This window comes from Amphiura filiformis, chromosome 8, assembly GCF_039555335.1.
Source record: "Amphiura filiformis chromosome 8, Afil_fr2py, whole genome shotgun sequence".
NCBI classification, from domain to species: Eukaryota; Metazoa; Echinodermata; class Ophiuroidea; order Amphilepidida; family Amphiuridae; genus Amphiura; species Amphiura filiformis.
The window spans coordinates 25,957,650-25,977,471 of NC_092635.1; the positions used below are offsets into that span (position 1 = coordinate 25,957,650).

At 36.9% G+C, this 19,822-nt stretch overlaps 1 protein-coding gene across 2 annotated transcripts in view; it reads left to right on the top strand.

Moving 5' to 3' along the window:
- LOC140158869 (protein artemis-like) overlaps positions 1 to 19,822 on the top strand; it is an 81,293-nt gene that overhangs the window by 26,415 nt on the left and 35,056 nt on the right. For both annotated transcript variants that reach the window (XM_072182126.1, XM_072182127.1), the window contains exons 5-13: positions 1,282 to 1,383; positions 3,655 to 3,727; positions 5,272 to 5,309; positions 7,455 to 7,557; positions 8,596 to 8,703; positions 9,240 to 9,337; positions 11,689 to 11,743; positions 13,418 to 13,506; positions 15,819 to 15,928. In XM_072182126.1, coding sequence (XP_072038227.1) covers positions 1,282 to 1,383; positions 3,655 to 3,727; positions 5,272 to 5,309; positions 7,455 to 7,557; positions 8,596 to 8,703; positions 9,240 to 9,337; positions 11,689 to 11,743; positions 13,418 to 13,506; positions 15,819 to 15,928 — 776 coding nt within the window. The remainder of the gene's footprint in view (positions 1 to 1,281; positions 1,384 to 3,654; positions 3,728 to 5,271; positions 5,310 to 7,454; positions 7,558 to 8,595; positions 8,704 to 9,239; positions 9,338 to 11,688; positions 11,744 to 13,417; positions 13,507 to 15,818; positions 15,929 to 19,822) is intronic.

The window sequence follows — 19,822 nt, forward strand, 5'->3', positions numbered from 1 at the left end:
AATACTGACTTTTGAAGATCAAGTGAAGGACTAACCTGATAAGTTGAAGTTATATATCATTTTAAAGCTTATGATCCAGAGAATATAAATCTGGATATACATGTAACTCAAAATAAAATTTTGTAACTTTCCAGTCATTTAGTGGGAACAGGTCTCATATTATTATTTTTAGAATTTTCATCAATTTTAGTTGTTGTTTGGTATTGAACTCAAATTAAAATAAATTAAATACTCACCTTTGCAAAATTAATGCGGAATCAATGCTAATTCAAGTGAGTTGTTTTAATGAATGATATACTGTATCTTGCATCTCTCCAGATCAGTTTGAAAATGCAAATCAGATTTCTACTAAACAGTTCATGTTTACTTTAAGATGGAATTGACAGATCTTATGAATTTTACATGAACTTGATATTTGCAGTGCTTATATGAATAATCTTTATATTTGGTCAATTTGAAACAGCCTTGAAAATACTGTGTACATTATCTTCTTATCTTTCCATGTTAATATTTGAAGATTTAAGTTGAGATTATAAAATTTTTGCTGAGCAATAACTACTCTCATTTCCCATTTGGATGGATTATTTTTAACCCCCTGAGCACTACCTGCCGATCTAACATGGCCTCTGATTGGTCAATTACATGATATCTTAATTTTAATCACCAATGAGAATGGAGCTTTGTAAATATTTCACCCCAATTTTTGTGTGGTGAAATTATTCTAACAATGTTGCTGATTGGTCCAATTGATAATGAAAACTTCATTTTGACCAATCGGCAGGTAGTTCTCATGGGGTTAATTCAAGGTGAAGCAGTATGGACATCATATTCAAGCAATATAAACATTCAGGTGTTTTTGTTCTGATTGCATAAAATTTGCAGACATTGTCAACTACAATATGTGAAAAAAACTGTTGCCACACCCAAACCTATTTCCCTGTAAGGATGAAAAAAAAATACCGGGGGCACTCAACACAAATGACCGTGACGGGTATGCTCCCCGAAAGACCCCCCTTTTGGGTTTCGCAGCTCGAAAGACCCCTATATTTGACCAAAATAAAGCTCGAAAAGACCCTTGATTTTGATAATTTCAGCTCTAAAAGACCCAAAATTGCTCATTCCTCATATTTCTTGTTTTTTCAGGCGATTTTCAACCAAAAAACCAAGAAAGACCCTTGATTTTGTATAATATTCATCAACTATATTAAACATCAAACAAATGATGTCATATTTTTTTAACTTGTCATCATTATTTGGAATAATTTTTCTTCCACTCTGCAGGTTCTTGTTTGAAGGGGACAATGGCAATGTTCTGTACACAGGAGATTTTCGGCTAGCAAAAGGAGAAGCAGCCAGAATGACACACTTACATTCTGGGAATAGGTAATCATATCATGTACTGTACATAATGTATTTCATTTCATTATTCAGCGTGTTTATACTGAGCGTACGGCTTTTTGACCCGCTATTTTCCGGGCACAAAATACCGATCATAATCCGCCACCGTTACCCAGCTTGTTTCTACTGAGACCAGAAAGCCGTGTCTCGCATACGATGCACGGCATTTTTTTCCTGTAAACCGAAGTACGGAAAACAGATTTGACGGTTGTATCCTAAATTTAAATGTCCACGCATGGCAGCTCATGGCATATGACCTACAATCACAATTTAGTGTTTTCGTAAAATCCAAATTGCATTAATTTACCAGTGGATCTAGTAATTGGCTATTATGATAATTAATTTACAGCCAAAATATAACCAACTCATTAACTATAAAGAAGTAGGCCTAGACTAAGTAAAGTCATATCCATTTTACTTCATCAAGTTCATGCGAGTCACACATGTGGCCAGTATATATAATATCAGAAAGAACTACATTATAGGCCTAGGCCCCTACTGTACAAGTAGAATATAAAAGCTCATAAATCGCGTTATTTTTGCAACACGCATGACCTCGACCCGCAACCGATCACACGGCTCGTTTCTACCGCGCGGATTACACGCTTTGACCGGCATGATCCACCTCAAGAGGTGGATCACGAAGGCGCAGCACATGACCCGGCATGACACGGCAACCGATTGCCCCGATCGTTTCTACTGGGCTTGTTACCCGGTATGACCCGGCACGGCACGGCATGGCACGGAATTTGGCCCTCAGTAGAAACACGCAGAACGTCTAGCCTGAAAGATAGAGACTATGTATACACTTTTCAGTGTTTAGTACAATATATATGAGCGTATGTGACATCTTGGTTCAAGTTTGGGAAAAAATTGTCACCAAAATTTCTGTATGTAGTTTTAAGGGATTTAAGGGGGAAATGCAATGTAACAGCTGATTTGCCATTTCGATCATTATGACCTATAATTGCCAAAAATGTTCCTAAAAAATTCAGAATTTTCCTGGACGGAGTTTCCTGGGGCATGCTTATTTTTCCAGGCATAGAGATGGTCTGGGTCACCAATGTTGCTTTGCTTTGTGTTCCATTGGTTGAATGTGGCAGAAATAGGGGGAACTAAAGGTGATAATCACTAATCAGGTCTTTTCTTATTGTAAAACCACACCATCTTTATGCCTGAGCCATAAAAAAGGGGACCTAAGTAAGCTCCTTCCTGGGAAATTTGTGAAATTTTGAGGAAAATTATTGGCAGTTATAGGGAAATCATACTTCACCAAATAAATAAATACATAAATACATGAAATATTATGAGAAATATTGTTATTTTTGTGTCAATTTGCCCTTGGGAAATGCACATGTGTTTTCTAGGCCTGTCTATCTCCATCCTCCAGCAAGTATATCAACATGGGTCTAATTGACACATTCAGACTGATATATTTAATCGGATGTGATGATAAAATAAACAAATCGGATATGTCTGTCACAGATTAGGAATGTAAAGATGTTTCATTGCTTTTAAAGTCCTTGAGGTTTAGTTAATGGGTAATGCAATTCTGTAAGTGATGTCATTAAACCAGTTATTGATATAAACAAGTGCCAAGTGTGGGACTGAAATAGTTTTGAGTTGTAAATAATAGTATTAATAAGAAACCAGACTGATAGGTTTGAAATGACTTGCACTAGGATCCACAAGATGCTCAACCATCAGGGCACAGATCTTTAACCCAAATACAGTTGCAAATTCATTGAATGACCTTTGAAGATTTGGGTACAAAAACTCATAATCTGCAACATGAGGTCCAATTTTGCACTATGATAAATGTAATTGAGGTTATTGGACTATGCCATTGGGATGAGGCTCTTTTTGCCCATAGTGTTGCCTCCTCGATATGAATACCTTGACATGTTTATAGAACTTTTGTGACAAAGGGTTACAAGAAGAGTACAAACCAGAAAATCCAAAATTACGTTCCAGAAAAAACAAAAGTACATAAAAAGAAAGCCAAAACGAAGGTCTTGTTGAGATCAATGGGTTGTACCAGTATTTTGGTGTCCAAGGTGGTCAGATTGTTCAGGTGTCTTTAGGTAAAAAGTACCAATGTCATTGCTTTGACAGTTTAATTCATTACCAATAATATATATATGTGTCTTTTTGTAATCCAAGAAGATTTAAAACCATCCAGTGGAAAAGTGCTCAACCTATAAATAGGGAGTGATAGAAGTCAATTTTTTGTGTCTTTTTGTGTTTATTTCACAGGGTAAAAGACATTCAGAGTGTGTATCTTGACACTACTTTCTGTATTCCACAGGCAATGTACATTCCTAGTAGGGTAAGTTTCAAAACATAGTCTAGCTGATAATATCTTTTGTATACCATATGGCTCATTTACTTAGAGGTATCCAATATAGTATGATATTTCTTTCATAATGCACATTTGATATTTGATATTAACCCTAACCCAGTGGCGTAGCTGGGGAATTTCCCTCACAGAAATTTTTCAGGGATAAAATGGGGACAGCAAAGAGTAAATTGTTATTAAACTGACTGAAAATGGGACAAAAAATTGACAAATGGGGATGAAATTTTGGCTTTGCCCCCCCCCTACAATGGGACAAAACATTGTGCACCCCTACCCTAACACTAGCAAAATCCACAAGAGGCTACAGCACAGAGCAACTGCAAGCGCAAGTACCCCATGTAACCCAATTGCATCATCATGTGAACACATATATGGGAAGCTTGGCTGGCCAAGGCACACCCCCGTGGCACGCTATCCCCGGACATGTGTCTGGCAAAACCGCACTCAAGAAAAGAACTTTGGTCTTCATCTTCTTTCCTCCTTCCCTCTTTCCTTTCCCTCCACCTAAAGGTGTCCAGTTAGTTAGGGCTAACAATGCTTTGCTGCCAGCGTTGTGTTATTGTTGTTATTTGACATGCTCAAAATGTTGTTTCCGCAACTTAAAAATAAAAATATGCACCTGAAGAACTTGGGTAATGTTAACTTGTGCCACGTGTTCATAAGCACATTTCAACAATTTTAGAGATTCTTGGAGGGCCATTTGAACACTTTTTGATTTTGATACTTGAATATGTAATACAGTTAAGAAAAATGAGCCATGCTAAATAAATTAAAAATAAAAGCCTTGTTCAAATATGCCCAATGGTTGATTAAAGATAACATGGCACTTGAAGTTAATGAAATTATCAACAAGCATGTTTTGGAACTTCTGGCATGCACTAACTTCCTTGTTAGCTCAGATTGTATGAACAGTGTTTCTATGAGTGATGTTGTAGAAATCCAAGAGGTCTTAAGTTCAAACCCTGGTTAAATAATTGCATTGAAAACTGACAAAAGAAGAATCTTACATTATTTTGGTAACATCTCAAAATGAGCGGTTCTATCAAATAAACTGTGTTATTTGATTACATTACATGTAGGCCAATGTTATGATGTTTGTCAATTATTTTGGCAGGTTTTAGAAACTTGCTTGCGATATCGGATTTTGAAGCCTGACAAGTGGTTAAGAATAATTGCAATTTTCAACTCTGATGAAGTCTTGTTTGCAAAATGAGTTACACAAATACTGCTATTCTTGGAGGCCCTGTGACAAAAAAAATATTACAAGAAAATATACAATACCATTATAAAGAAATTACAAGAATCATGAAAATTATAAACCCTGGTCATTTCAAGAGGATCCAATGTTGCATATTGAAGAAGCAGACTCGTCGATATACACCAAAAGAACTGATGGGTATCAATCATTTTGATAACAAATATCTGTTTCCAACTGAGCTTTAACATTGCAGAAGTTGTTAGCAAGGTATATTATAAGCAAAATTAACAATTATATCTGTATTCTTCCATTTCAGGAGCAATCGCGAGATGTGTTGTTAGAACTAGTGCAGAGGTAAGAAATCAATTCAAATAGAATTTAATAGTCAATAAAAATATTTTTTGAGCCAATTGTGGATTTGGCAACTATATTTTGCTTCTATTAAAATTCGTAACTCAATAAGTTGTTGGTGTCATATGCCCCTTGATCCTTTTAGTGGGTTTTTTAGCGGGTTCGCTGTCGGACAAGTTTAGAACTATCAAGCTTTCGTCAGGGGTAGCTCTGACTTCTTCAGGACAAAGTACCTAAGAATGAGAAATGTAGGCGGCCCCTTGCCTACTGATGGCTCTGAAAAGAGCCGTTCACTGAAGACTGCTGCCCTTTGTCAACAGAGAACAAGCAAATCTCGCCTATCAGCTAATTTTAAAGGTTTTGGTGGCTCTGAAAAGAGCCATTCACTGAAGACTGTCCCTTGTCTACAGAAAACAAGCAGATCTCACCTATCTGCTGATTTTGAAGGTTTTGGTGGCTCTGAAAAGAGCCATTCACTGAAGACTGTCCCTTGTCTACAGAAAACAAGCAGATCTCACCTATCTGCTGATTTTGAAGGTTAGGTGGCTCTGAATAGAGCCGTTCACTGAAGACTGTCCCTTGTCTACAGAAAACAAGCAGATCTCACCTATCTGCTGATTTTGAAGGTTAGGTGGCTCTGAATAGAGCCGTTCACTGAAGACTGTCCCTTGTCTACAGAAAACAAGCAGATCTCACCTATCTGCTGATTTTGAAGGTTAGGTGGCTCTGAATAGAGCCGTTCACTGAAGACTGCCCCTTGTCTACTTGATCCTTGTTCAGCCATATTATTCTGTATATTGTTTACTCAATGAACTGCCTTCATAAACAGGGCATGAAATTAATGTAGCAGTCTTGTTTATTATTATAATGTAAGTGTTTCTACTTTGTTTGACTTACAAATTTGTGTAATGCATGACTGGTGGTGCATATGCTAATTTACGTGAGCGTAACTTAAAGACTTTATTGACATGTGCGGTAAAAAGAAAATAAATAATTTTGCCAATTATAAATAAGTTGAACAAAGTGTAGTGATGTATGATGTCTAGGTGTATTCAGCAAGTTCGTATATATTATTCAGCATAAAAATTCTTTAAAAGCCAGTATTTTTGATGTAGAGCTCTATCAAATGTTTCATTATTGTGAAAGATATGGAAATGTATTGTCACTCTTGAAATCTAGTCTTTACAATGGTTTGAAAGGAAGCTTTACATCCCTTTACATATACCAAGCTTGTAGTTTAAAAGACTTGCATGGTATATATTATTCAGCATAAAACTTCTTTAAAAGTCAGTATTTTCAGTATTGAGCTCTATCAATTGTTTCATTATTGTGAAAGATATGGACATGTTTTCAGTCACTCTTGAAATCTAGTCTTTACCATGGATTGAAAGGAAGCTTTATTTTTGTTATTCATTTAGTTATTTATTTGAACAGTGGAATCAATAGATATGTGGGATGTGTGGAAAGAATACATTCTACATGATGTTATTCTTGTCTGTAGATATAATTGGTATAGGGAGATGGGAGTGTCGGGTTGCCACCATTGTTTAAATCAAGGGTGTGGCAGGTGACAGTGGGCTATTCCAATTTTAATCCATACCTCCTATGGAAGACATGACCTTAATCTTCAACGCAGGGAATTTGAATTACAAATGGGGTTACCTAAATAGGTGACTTCATTTTTAAGGTAATGTCTTCCATAAGGGGTGTATGGTTTCAACTAGAATAGCCTATTCAATGAGCCCAATTACCAGTAAAAAAGCATCCAAAATTCTAATATTTTGATAATCTTACTGATTCTACATGTAGCAAAGAAATTTAAATAGACAATTGGGCATCACACCATCTAATTGAATACACTGAAGAAAACTGACATATAAAGTGCCAAAACATTTTTTTTCCAATTTTGGAGAAAAATCTTTGGAAATCTGCCAATTACCCACAACAAACTACTGTGTAAGCAGGTGAACCACATGGTACCTTGACATCTTTTCTATGGCAATGTGGACCGTTCCAAAGTTGCCCAAATATGTGCATTAAGCACCTTCTGGCAACTTGGAGTGAGTTGCATTTGAATAAGATGAATAGCTAGCCAAGATTGATACACTACATTTAACACATTGTAACCATTTATGTTTATTTTGACAGTCAACTACAAAAGAGCCCGCTCCACATGGTGAGACTGGCTTGCAAGGCCAGGTATGGTTATGAGTACCTGTATGTAGAGCTAAGCAAAGAATTCAATATGAAGGTAAAGATAGGCCCATTGTGATCCAATTAGATGTCTAGTGTCATAATTTAAGAAATAAAAATGTGTAATTTCTTCGCAACCAGTCAACCGAATCGAATCAACACGCTTCATTTTAAATTTTTGGATTCCAATGTCTATTTCTCAACTTATGTCCAATTTCATTCACCTGGTATTTTTTTCTGGGATTTCTTGTATTTCACAATTTTTGACAATTCACTTGCAGGATGAGATAAATAAAATAAGGAACATGTTTTTCACCATTATGTGAAATTTCCATGAAAATTTCTTTTTGTTATTTTGTACTCAGGAATGGTTTCTGTCCATTTTAAGCCAAAATAATAAAAAAGAAACAAAACTGGTTATTTTGGCTGTTTAACATGGAGTTCTATGGGAGATTTAATGTGTGATTTATGACATTATGTCAAAGTTGCTTCATTTACCTGCCAAATGCAACAAATTTGGCCGATTCCATTTAGTTTTAAGTTGGAACATTCATCAACACTACAAATATGCCAATTTTTTTTCCACAAATTTTGTATATTTTCAGGGCATGTTTTTGGAGTCCCGAACACACATCCTCACCCAATCCTGAATAGAAAACCTCTATTGGCTTTGAGCCTTGTAAATGATGCTTTGAATGTTCATATACATTTACTTCACAAAACAATTTTTAGGCAAGAAGAAATTCTGAGGTCCAGTTTTGAATGACAGCATTTGATTCATTCCTGGTAAACAAGTTAATAAGGCCATCAAACAAGTTAAAAGGAGCAGTCATTATTTACGGCAGGAGGGGGGGGGAGAGAATGGACAAATTTCAAAGATAAAAAAAACAATCATGTCCCCTTTATGACTTGCAAAAGTTTCAGCTCCCATCCCTCGATTATCAAAAAACAACAGAACTATTTTCCCTGATTTCCAGGAAAAAATTTCCTTTGCATTGCCCCCTAAATTTCTCCATTCCCCCGGTGTAAATAATGATTGCTCTACAAGGCCTGTTGTCAATGATGTTGTATTTAACTTGTTTCCCTAATTATATAGGTACATGTACCAAAGAGATTGTATGTCCAGTATGAGAAAGTACCAGAACTTGCAAGATACCTGACTGCAGATGGTTCCAGTACTCAAATTCATGCCTGCAGATATGTGGTGAGTTCTTGTTGATAGTCTAGCTTTCTCAGTCTAAGTCAAATATTGATTTTTAGAAGAACATCTTGGCTAGAATTATGTATGACAAAGATATGTACCTTGTAAGCTCAAAATGTTTTACAGAAAATTGTCCAATGTTGGGTTATGTAAAGGGTAAAAAAATGTTTTAATAACATTCAGAAAACATTTGTGAAAACATCATGCAAAACATTCTAACATAATGTTATTACAAATTGACAAAATATTTTGAAAAATGTTTGTCAAAAAATGTGACAACATTTTGACATCATTTATACAATTTTGTTTTAGTGTTTTTTGATATAATGAGCTTTATATAACCCAATATTTAAATGTTATTAAAACATTTTGATCAAAACCAAAACATGTATCTTTAACATATTTATAACGTTTAAAAAAACATTTTTGTGTTTGTGGGGTAAATTACCCTTTTGTTAGCAGTTGTACCTTGACAAAATAACAGTATGTACAAAATGTGCATACATTAGTGTTATCATTCTTTTTTTCTTTTCTTTTAGGACTGTGCAATGCCGAAAGCAGTTAATGTGCTAGTCATCACTCCAAGTACCATGTATTTCACCAATCCTAGCAATGCACAGCCATCAACAATACTTGTGTAAGGCCATTATATGTATAAACTTTACTATTACCAAACATTACATAAATGTTGGTGATTTAATGTGTGCAACACTTTTGTACCAGCACATTTCAACAGTTACTCTAGTGCCATTAGGATATTTCTGAATAATTTCCGCTTCATCAAGTCCGCAACTGATGCATTAGCTGCAGTCTGGGCCCTCACAGTCTTAGCGAAGCGCTAATTAGCGTGAGCCCAGCCCAAAGGGCTGGACCAAGCATTAAGCATAGTATACTAAAGCAACAGAGCCGAAAGTAGGGCTTCTGATGCACCGGTACTGATCGTGATTAAACCTTAACAGCTCCCCATTTTACACCTGGTTGGAGTGAAGCGATTGGGAATTTAGCCGTCTTGCCCAAGGACGCAACACACTAGTACTGGCCATGGCAGGGTTAGAACTTGCAATCTTCAATTATGAATTTCGCTTATAAAGTGAGCTTTTTACTGTTATTAGAGATTATAGATGTGCAGCTTAGATTCTGAGTCATGTGTGTGAGTGCTGAATATAAAGAGGAGGAACCACAGATGAGAAAATATACAGACCAACGACCAACAGGCAAAGTCCCAACATCACCCATATGAGGGCTGATCATTCTATGAAGTGCGAGAGGCGAAACTGCTATGTATACTGCGCCAATAAAGTATCCTTACAGTTAGAAAAATAATCACAATTTCAAAACTGAACAATATTGGGGTAAATTTGTTTTTTTAATAGATGCACTATCTAATCCTGCACATTATGACACCACATTGAATCCAATGTAACTTCAAGAAGCAAAGTTACAAGCATTTGATTAGATGAAGGTCCCGTTTTAAAAGTGACAAACTGGCCTATTCAAAACTCCACACACTAGACATCTGGGTTGAGAGTGGTGAATGGCTAATTTATGCGTTTGGCTTTAATTTAAAACAAAAGGAACAAAAGAAAACTTAAACAAATGAACTGACAAATAAAATGAAAGTTATGAAAACTACAGAGAAGTAAAAACTGAAATAAAAACCTGCTGTAAATAACGCTTCATTGAAGAAACTTTGAAATCTCTTTGTTGCGCTTGTTGGAATCTTTTTGCGCCTTGTATAGGCCAGTTTGTCACTTTTAAAACTGGACCTTCGTCTATTCAATTGCTTGTAACTTTACTTCTTGAAGTCACATTGGATTCAATGTGGTGTCATAATGTGCATGATTAGTTAGTGCATCTATTACAAAAACAAATTCACCCCAGTATTGTTCAGTTTTGAAATTGTGATTATTTTTCTAACTGTAAGGATACTTTATTGGCGCAGTATACATACCGCATATATGTTTTTAGGTCTTTCACATAAACATGAAAAAACACAATACTCTATCACATAAATGCAAAGGCACACATGGTTTGTTACACACGGCTCTTGTGAGTATGCGAGAATTTATAGCATACATAGCATACGGGGCTTCGCATGTTGGCGGATAGTTATATAATTATTTTCTCATCTGTTAGAAGAACATGCTAAATCACAATGACAGTACAGATGGACAGCAATTTTAAGATCTTATAATAATACAAATGTTAGTTAACGATTGGACATGGAAGCCCTTCCCAAAGAAACCATACTAATGAGCCAGACAACTTGATTGACTGCTATCATGACTGTGGAGGATCTATGAACAAATCTGAAAAGTGGGAACTTTATTTTATCTAACTGGCATTTCATTTTGCAACTGGGACTAAGTCAAAACATCACTGACAGAATTTTAGTGTTGAAACCACAGAATTAGAGAAGGAGAACCGGGACTCCCTATACCGCCACGTACAATCGCGCCGTCAGCTATGGGGAGAAAATTGGGGGTATTCGGGTCCTTGCCGACAGTGCGCGGAGACAATTCTGCGTCTCATCTGAAGCGTCTTGGTACTCGCGTGCAGGTCGCATCGAGTGCGTCTCACAAATGCGCCCATCATCTATGTCGTGCATGCATGACAACGAATGCCTCAAGCGCATTCGAGGGAAACCGAATACCCCAATTTTTGCTCCATGCCTGTATCAAGATGGTGGTGAGTCCTGGTTCTCTGGTTTTAAATTCTGTGGTTGAAACTTTACAAGCCATAAATTGGGATAAACCCAACTGTAGAGGGGTACACTCAGAATACTATAGATATGAATAATGAAGTACACCCTCTATAGTTGGAAACAGTGGATGATCAACAATACTAAAATGTGACAACACAGTTATTTCTATTTGAGGGTGCTATCACCTTGAGCATAATATTTACTATATATAGTGTCACATATTTATTTGAGACCTTAGCAAGAATAATTATTACAAATAACATTGTCTTTGTTTTTATTTTCAGGAAAAAAGGAGCTGTATGGAGACTGTGCTTTTCTTTCCATTCTTCATTTGGTGAGGTGAGTTCCTAATCCAAAGTGGTCCTGCAATGCAGAGATATCAACCCTCCCAGATTGGCCATAAGGCTTCTGGAAAACGGACCCAATTGGCGAAGTGTCATATCCTTCCAATTTTGTAAACATATAAGCTTAAAAAAACTTTCATAAACTGGGCCCAAAGTTTTCCCCAAATTGTATTATGCATGTTATTTTTGAAGCAACTGAACAGTGAATTATGGGCTAATTTACTTCAATAATTAATGTAAAGCACAGTAATACTGATTTGTGAAGTGGTATTAAAGGATGTCTCCAGCAATCACTTTTCCAAATATTAAGAGGCATCTTTTAAATGTTGTTTCTTTCAAGACAGATCCCAACTGTAGAGGGTGTACTTCATTATTCCAGGAAAGTTGAGAAAGATATAGTATTCCCAGTGAACACCCTCTGCAGTTTGGTTTATCCAAATTTAAGGCTTATAAAGTTTCAACAAATTCAGTCAGTAATGTTTTAACTTAGTCCCAATTGCAAAATGAAATAATAATCCATTTGCAGTGATGCCAACGCCGCCGCGCCTTAGGCGCACAATTGGGCTACTTGGCGATCACTTGCCGCTACTCAAAAAAGCATGCCGCTACTTGTCTAAAATGGGGCTACTTTTGCCAGTCTCAGGCCGCGGCACTAATTTGAAGTATTTTCCTTTCAATTTAGCCGATTTATAAAGGTTTTGAGTCTTTGAAGCTCCAAATTGAAATTACAATGGGTTTTGTGACCATTTATTGATCGGTCAGTAACTTCCCAGTAAGTACCGGAAGTTTCAAAGTCAAGTGCTTTTCCGCCCAATTGGGTGTTTTGCGTTCTAAATTCGGGTAAATCCGATATTGGGCGCTTTTTTGGAAGCTTAAGAAATTGGGCTACTTGAGAATCCTTTACCGCGGCCTGGCGAGTCAATGCCCCGCACCTTGACGCTGAAAAGTTTTGGCAACACTGTCCATTTGTCACTGCTGAACACGTTTGAGAAGGGACTATGAAATGAGCTCCATGACGCATTGTATATGTGTGTCTGTGACAAAAAATAAAATTGTAACCCTGAACTTAATTGAATCTTGACTGCTTTGACTGATCATCACTAAAATTGGGCCACAGAGTGAGGGCATTTTAGTCAACTATGATGCTTAATTGTCATAAATCAGAGGTAGCCCTTTACTATAACCTGTCAATGTTGACAATATTTGACCAGCTCCAACAATACCTGGAACAAGTCACCAGACATGTTTTTGAGTTAAAGATGACATGCCCATAAAAAAAAAATTAGAATTCTTAATTTCATGGTATTTGACTGTGGGACTAAGTGGACTTTCAAATCCTTGAATGTACTTATTAAAAAGAGGTTTATTTAATCAATAATTAATAGTTGAACTATGATAATCCCTATTCAATCCTGTGTTAGGCAGGAAACTAATTGGCCCATTACTCACAATCACAATTTGGCAAAAATATCAAGATACCATTTACAAAATATCCATATCTAGAAAAATATTGATGCTATTTATACAATTTTGGCTATCATTTCAAAGCTTATTGTCTAGTGCTTACATTTGTATTCAAATAATGAAATGTCAAAAATGCGACTTGTTCCTGGTTTTGTAGAGTGGGTCACATATTTCTCATACTTTTCTTTTTATATTTATATCGCAGGTGAGAGACTTTGTTGAACACATTAGTCCTGTAAACATCTATCCTAATGTCATTCCATACCACAACACAGAGGAAGATATAATCAACAGGTTTGTTCACATTTTAAGATGAATTGATGTAGGAGGGCAATTTAGACAGTGGCTATTCCAGTTGAAATCCATACACCCCCTATGGAAGATATGACATTAATCTGCCTTGCAGGAGGTGTAGATTTCAAATGGAGTCACCCATTTCGGTAATTCCTTTTGAAATTCACACTCCCTGTGTGGGAGAGTAAGGTCATGTCTTCCATAGAGAGGGTATGGATTCCAACTGGAATAGCCCAATAAGAGTATTGTTTTGAGACCTAGCCGTATATTTAGCGACCTGATAGAACAAGTAAGTTGCCATTATTTTAAGGGGAACAACAAGTCCACATAAAAATGATTATATTGCCCATGTTCTATCAGGTGATTGATACACAGCTGGGTTCCAAAACAAACTTTTATTACAATTTTTAAATAAGCCAGATGTATAATTATGTTATGATGTAATTTGTGTCCACATTTTATGGTGGGCATTTTCTCACATGACAAAAACAAGGCATCTAGTTCAATTTGATCACAATCTAGGTGCAAGGTTTAAGTGGTCTGGGTAAGCCAAGTGTGTGTGAAAGAGTTATAGCCTTTCTTTACAATTTGATAACAGAAATACTGTAGATTATGTTTCTTTGAGCTGTATACTATGATCAGCTGGTAATAGGCGAGAATTATTCGTTTTTTGTTACTAAGCGAGTCAATAAAGTCCAAACTTCATCATCATCATCATCATCATCATCAGTCGGCTGCAGAGCGATCTTGGGCAAGCTAAACAATTTTGTTTGGCTGCAGCATCCCTTCAGTATCTCCCAGGAGGTGCTGGACATACTGTAAGTACAGTGTGTGCGGCCGTCCCAGTTTCCTCTTTCCATGTGGTGAAATATAAAGGGCATATTCTTTCACATGCTCGTTGTCTTCAAGACGCAATATATGGCCGAGAAATTTGAGTTGATATTTGCGTAAATTCACAATAGTGAGCATCATTCACACAATACGTAAAGTGCTGTTTGCGTAGGTGCTGCAGCATTCGATACTATTGATCATGTTTTGTTATTACAACATCTTGAAAGCAATTTTGGGATTTCTGGTAAGGTTCTCCAATGGATGAGATCCTATTTAGAGAGTCGAGTGTACCAAGTTCAGATAGACAGTGTTTACTCTCATATGCATAAACTGGACACTGGGGTCCCTCAGGGCTCTGTACTGGGCCCGTTGGGTTTTATTTTATACACATCTCCTGTTGGTAATATCATATGTAAGCATGGACTTAGTTTCCATGTTTATGCTGATGACACTCAATTGTATATTTCTTTCGACCCTAGAATACCAGAGGCATGTCATACTGCTCTTTCAAAACTTGAACTGTGTATCACCGAACTCAGCAATTGGATGACTGTGAATAAGTTAAGACTCAATCACAGTAAAACTGAATTTTTCATTGCTGGAACCACCCAAGAACTGAACAAACTCTCTCCTGTTGAACTCAAAGTTGGTAATGAACGGATTAAACCCAGCACTTCCGTGCGCAATCTGGGGATGATTTTTGACGATCATATATATTCATGACTAATTAAGCACATCAACAGTCTTATTTCTTCTGTCAACTTTCACTTACGGAACATCCGTCGCATCGCTAAATATCTTGATCAGGACACAAAACATTATGTCGTTCGCTGTCTTATTCTCTCGCGCCTGGATTATGGCAATGCATTCCTGTATGGAGCCAAATCAAAGGACCTGGATCGTTTACAATCTCTCCTAAACAAAGCCGCTAAACTTATTTTCTGTGCTGACAGACGTGATAGCCCATCACCTCTCCTGGACACTCTACACTGGCTGCCCATACGGGGCGCATCAAATTCAAGATATGCATGTATGTTTTTAAATGTCTTCAGGGTAATGCACCAGTTTATCTCACAAACTTTCTCACTCATAAAGTCAAACCTGCTACAGGACCCATGACACATTCATCTTCTGATACTACTCTTCTCACTGCTCATGTCGGGAAAAATCGCATTGGTGATAAATCGTTTTATGTTTCGGCACCCACACTCTGGAACAGCCTCCCAAGAACCATCAGGGAGGCATGCACACTGCCTAGTTTCAAGAAAGTTTTGAAGTCTCATTTTTATTCATCGTATTGACTCTGTTTTTGTTATTGCTTTGTTTTTACGGCGCTTTGATCAAGTTGGAAAGGCGCCCTATTAAATGTTGTTTATGTATGTATGTATGTTGTTTATGTGCTGCACCCAGCTGTGTGTACACCATTCTATATCAATCCACAATGTTATGAGTCTCACCTATTCCAATCTTCTACTTTGTAGATTAAAAGATCTAACCAGGGATGGTGGAGGATCGACCAGTGAGAGTGTGCAGTATAAACCTTTGGGACAACTCAAGAAGACTAATAGATTACACAGGAAAAGACAAAGGGGTGAGTACATGATTTGGCGCCAAATTGGTTGGTACACTTTAACAAAATTAGAAGAAAAAATTGAAACTTTGGCTCCAGTTAGATAAAATTGTGGTATGAGGCCCATATTTGTGGCCAGTATCAGGTATGATCATTTGTAATGAGTTTAACACTTAAATGACATTATGAAGCTCAGACAAACTGACGTATAATAAATTGGGAGAAAAAAAAAAATCAGGACTCAGTTAGGATTGGCCCCCAGGACCTACTACCTGAGTTCATAGTTGGTACAAAGGTAATCTCACTTAGTCATCACTGCATACGCTCTTACACTTTATAAATAAAAATGATTTGATTGATCTTCCAAAATGGACCGGTCATTTTAAAATTTGGTTGAACACATACCGTAACTTGTAAAATATAGTGGACCAGCATTGAGTCCAGTGAATTTTAAAAAATTGAAATTTTGATGGGTTATACAATGTTTAATAAGAATTTGTTTTTTGTAGAGGAGTATATTGTTTTATTGCACTGTAAACAGGATACTGCAGATGCAATAGATTGGACAAATCATTGATACTGGAGTTCATTTTAAAGAGTGAAGGCCAGATGGTCATTAGCTTATTGTTCCAGGATACAATTTTTTGGTATTGCAATTGGGATGTACTGGCTTCCTATTATTTGGTAGATAACATCAAAATTTACGCAATTGTTGTGGCATTGTCTGGCTTTTTTTATGGTGTTCAAAGTATGAATTTCAGAATGCCAGTCCCCTGCCAAGAATATGTGAAGCAAGCTATAGAAATGCTAGGTGTCTGTGTGCCCCTTGTGCTGTGTGATGGTGGGGTGTATGTGGTTGTGTGCAATCGCCGTCAATCGAGGACACACACACACACTCTACATTCCAAGCACGGACCACTTGGCAATGTGGAACCGTCATCATTTAGTGGAGGTCTGCAAATAACTGCAATTGCATGTATAACATATTTGCAAAACATGTCCTCTATCGTTATGTAAGAGATAACGTCCACAGTTACTAGGTTAAATTCCATAACCATAAAAATACACCAAAAAATGGCAAATACGTCCTAGGTATGTCGATTGAGTACGGATTCGGACGTCCTCGTTTGCATAGGCATAAACAGCATCGTGTGCATCCCTACCTTGTCAGTGCTTTGCATCGTAGATGTATCTAAAGTTGGCGGTGGTTGAGTTCGGAGGTGGGTCATGGGTCAAAGGTCAAATGGGGTAAAAATGGGTAAAATTGCTAAATACCTTGTCAACACAACATCTCGCAATCTAAATGAGTATGGATGTCTTCAAAGCATAAATGGTCAAAGGTCAAGTTTTGAAGGTCAAATTGGATGAAATTGCTATAAACCTTTTTGAACTTAGCGAGTGTGGGTGTCCATCTTTACAGCATAGATATCTCAAGTAGGTGGTTGTTAAGTTCAGAGATGGATCATGTGTCATGGGGCAAGGTCAAATAGGGTTAAATTGTTATAGACCTTGTCAATGCTATGGCAGGAGGCCCAGTGGTGTGATAACTACCCTCTATTTCCATCACAACCCTCCCTGTGATCATAATGCAAAGTTCATTTTTCCCCTTTAACTAGAGTGACGGGATCTAGTGGGTTGCGAACCACCTTGTTGTTTCATTTATTATGTGATTTACTTCATAGCACTGAGTAGTATTTCAAAAGTTTGTCCAATAGTGCAGAAGATCCAATTGTGAATTCACAATGATTTGTTTAGAAACTCATTTTGTTAATTACCATTGGTAGAATTAGAGTAAACTTGAAATAAAACATGCAAACATTGAAGTAAATTGACATGTTCTGACCATGGATTTTGACAGTTAGAAGCACATTATTATATGTAATCTGAATTCAGTCTGCAGGCCTAAAAAATGTGGAACCTGGAAACTCCTTCCAAGGATATTGTGAAATTTGGAGGGAAATTTTGGAACTTGGATGAAATTTTACTTCTTGATGAAAAAGATACATAACAAATTAAGGGAAATTTAGCTATCTTGGAATGAAATGTGGCTTATCTTCCCAGGAAATCAACATTTTTCCAGCCCTGTAGTGGGATTGTCAACAAGGACACTGTGTATTCAGGAACTACAACCATGGCCAAAATGTGTTGGGACACTTACGGAAAACATACACTATATTATGGCCTTATTTCCTTTATTTTTAACATGATAAAGTGGAGGTTTCTTTGGTGTCAAGCCTAAGCCCTTGCCTAACACCCCAACCTTCCCCCTTCCCCACTAATCAATGTTGGGTGGGGTGCCACCAGGCCCGTGTGACCAAAAAGCTAAGATTCAACATTGATCGGGGGAGCTTATTTACATTACCCTATCAAAACTGTCCCAACACTTATGGCCAGCATTGCAGTCAAATTTAGCACTCACAAGATAGCACACACCCTCCATTCAGACGGGTATGTATAGTAAAAGTCAGATATAAAGAAGCTAGTTCAGATCTGACCATCAATTCCCCACAGCCTGTGATTGGTTAGTAGAGCATAAAAGGAAGGTTGATTCATCTGGTGCTTTCATCAGAGAAAAGGAATCGCAGAAAATGGTGAATGATGTCGATACTTTAACAAGGCAAAAATGAACTTTTCTAGGCATCGTTGTTTCAGGAAAGAAAGTTTCTTACTGAGACCAAACTTTTGAGATGGTTTGTATGTTTGACCAAACTAACCATAGGGCATGCTGTGATCTACACACTATGTTCAGAAATTTCAATCATCACAAGACATCGTAAAAAAACCCTTTCCGTGTTTGATTGACAAGTGTCATCAGACGCGAACTAGTTTCTTTATCACCGACTCTGATTGTAGTCGCCTATTTTGAAATTAGGTGTGCCAGACAACAAGCAGTTTTGTTTATCCATATGTACAGAGTGTATCCTGTGTTATGTGGTGACACACATCAATACACCTACATTACATTAGTCAGTCATTATTCAAAGGGTGTATTCCCATTCACAAACATATGGTGACCAGTCAGTCAGATCAGTATTGCTGTAAAAGTACATTGCCATTAAAGTGATGTTACGGTTTTAAAAGGTTTTAGGTGCTTTTTCTTCAAATACAGTGTGAATATGACTCTCTACAATGAAATTATAAGACATTCAAATATTATATGGTACTATTTTTAATATCTCAACATGTTATTTAAAAAAATCATGTTGACACTGATTTGTTACATACCACCAGTTGGACTTGATATTTTTTTAATTATTGGACTTGTTTTTTTTTGTTTTTTTTTGTCATTGTTGGACTAAGTATTTTTTTTTAATTGTTGGACTTGGTATTTTGTTTAACTGTTGGGCTTGGTATTTTGTTTAATTGTTGGGCTTGGTATGTTTTTAATTGTTGGACTTGGTATTTTTCATACAATCCGTGTAGTTATCTCCACAGTGTGAAACGATTCTAACTCCTTCCATCTTCAATCGGAAACACTGAGGTTTTAGTCCTCAAAGGTTTTCTATTAAGAAACTGGGAACAAAACCTTTTGGACACAAATTGTACACAAGTTTCTTTGTCCCCCCCCCCAACAAAATTTGTGCATGTGGTGAGTTGCCATTTCTGAGGAACGGTGCACAGAGATGTCACTGAACTTTATTTCTTTTAAGAATATATTTAAAAAGCTGCAAAAAGGGAATGCTGCAAAAAGGGAATTCTTGTATTCTTTAAAGGTGAGTTAGGATAACTTTGCAACCATAAAATGAATATGTATGTAGTAAGTAACCTTGATTATACCACTCTTTAGTTTCCTCTATCGGAGGTTGATAAAAGTGTAAAATCCTGTCAGGAAATACAGTAGTGAGATTGTGACTCCATTGTCTCTATGCAGACTGAAAGGTGGCTGATAAAGACAAGTATGTGTGCTACAGACCT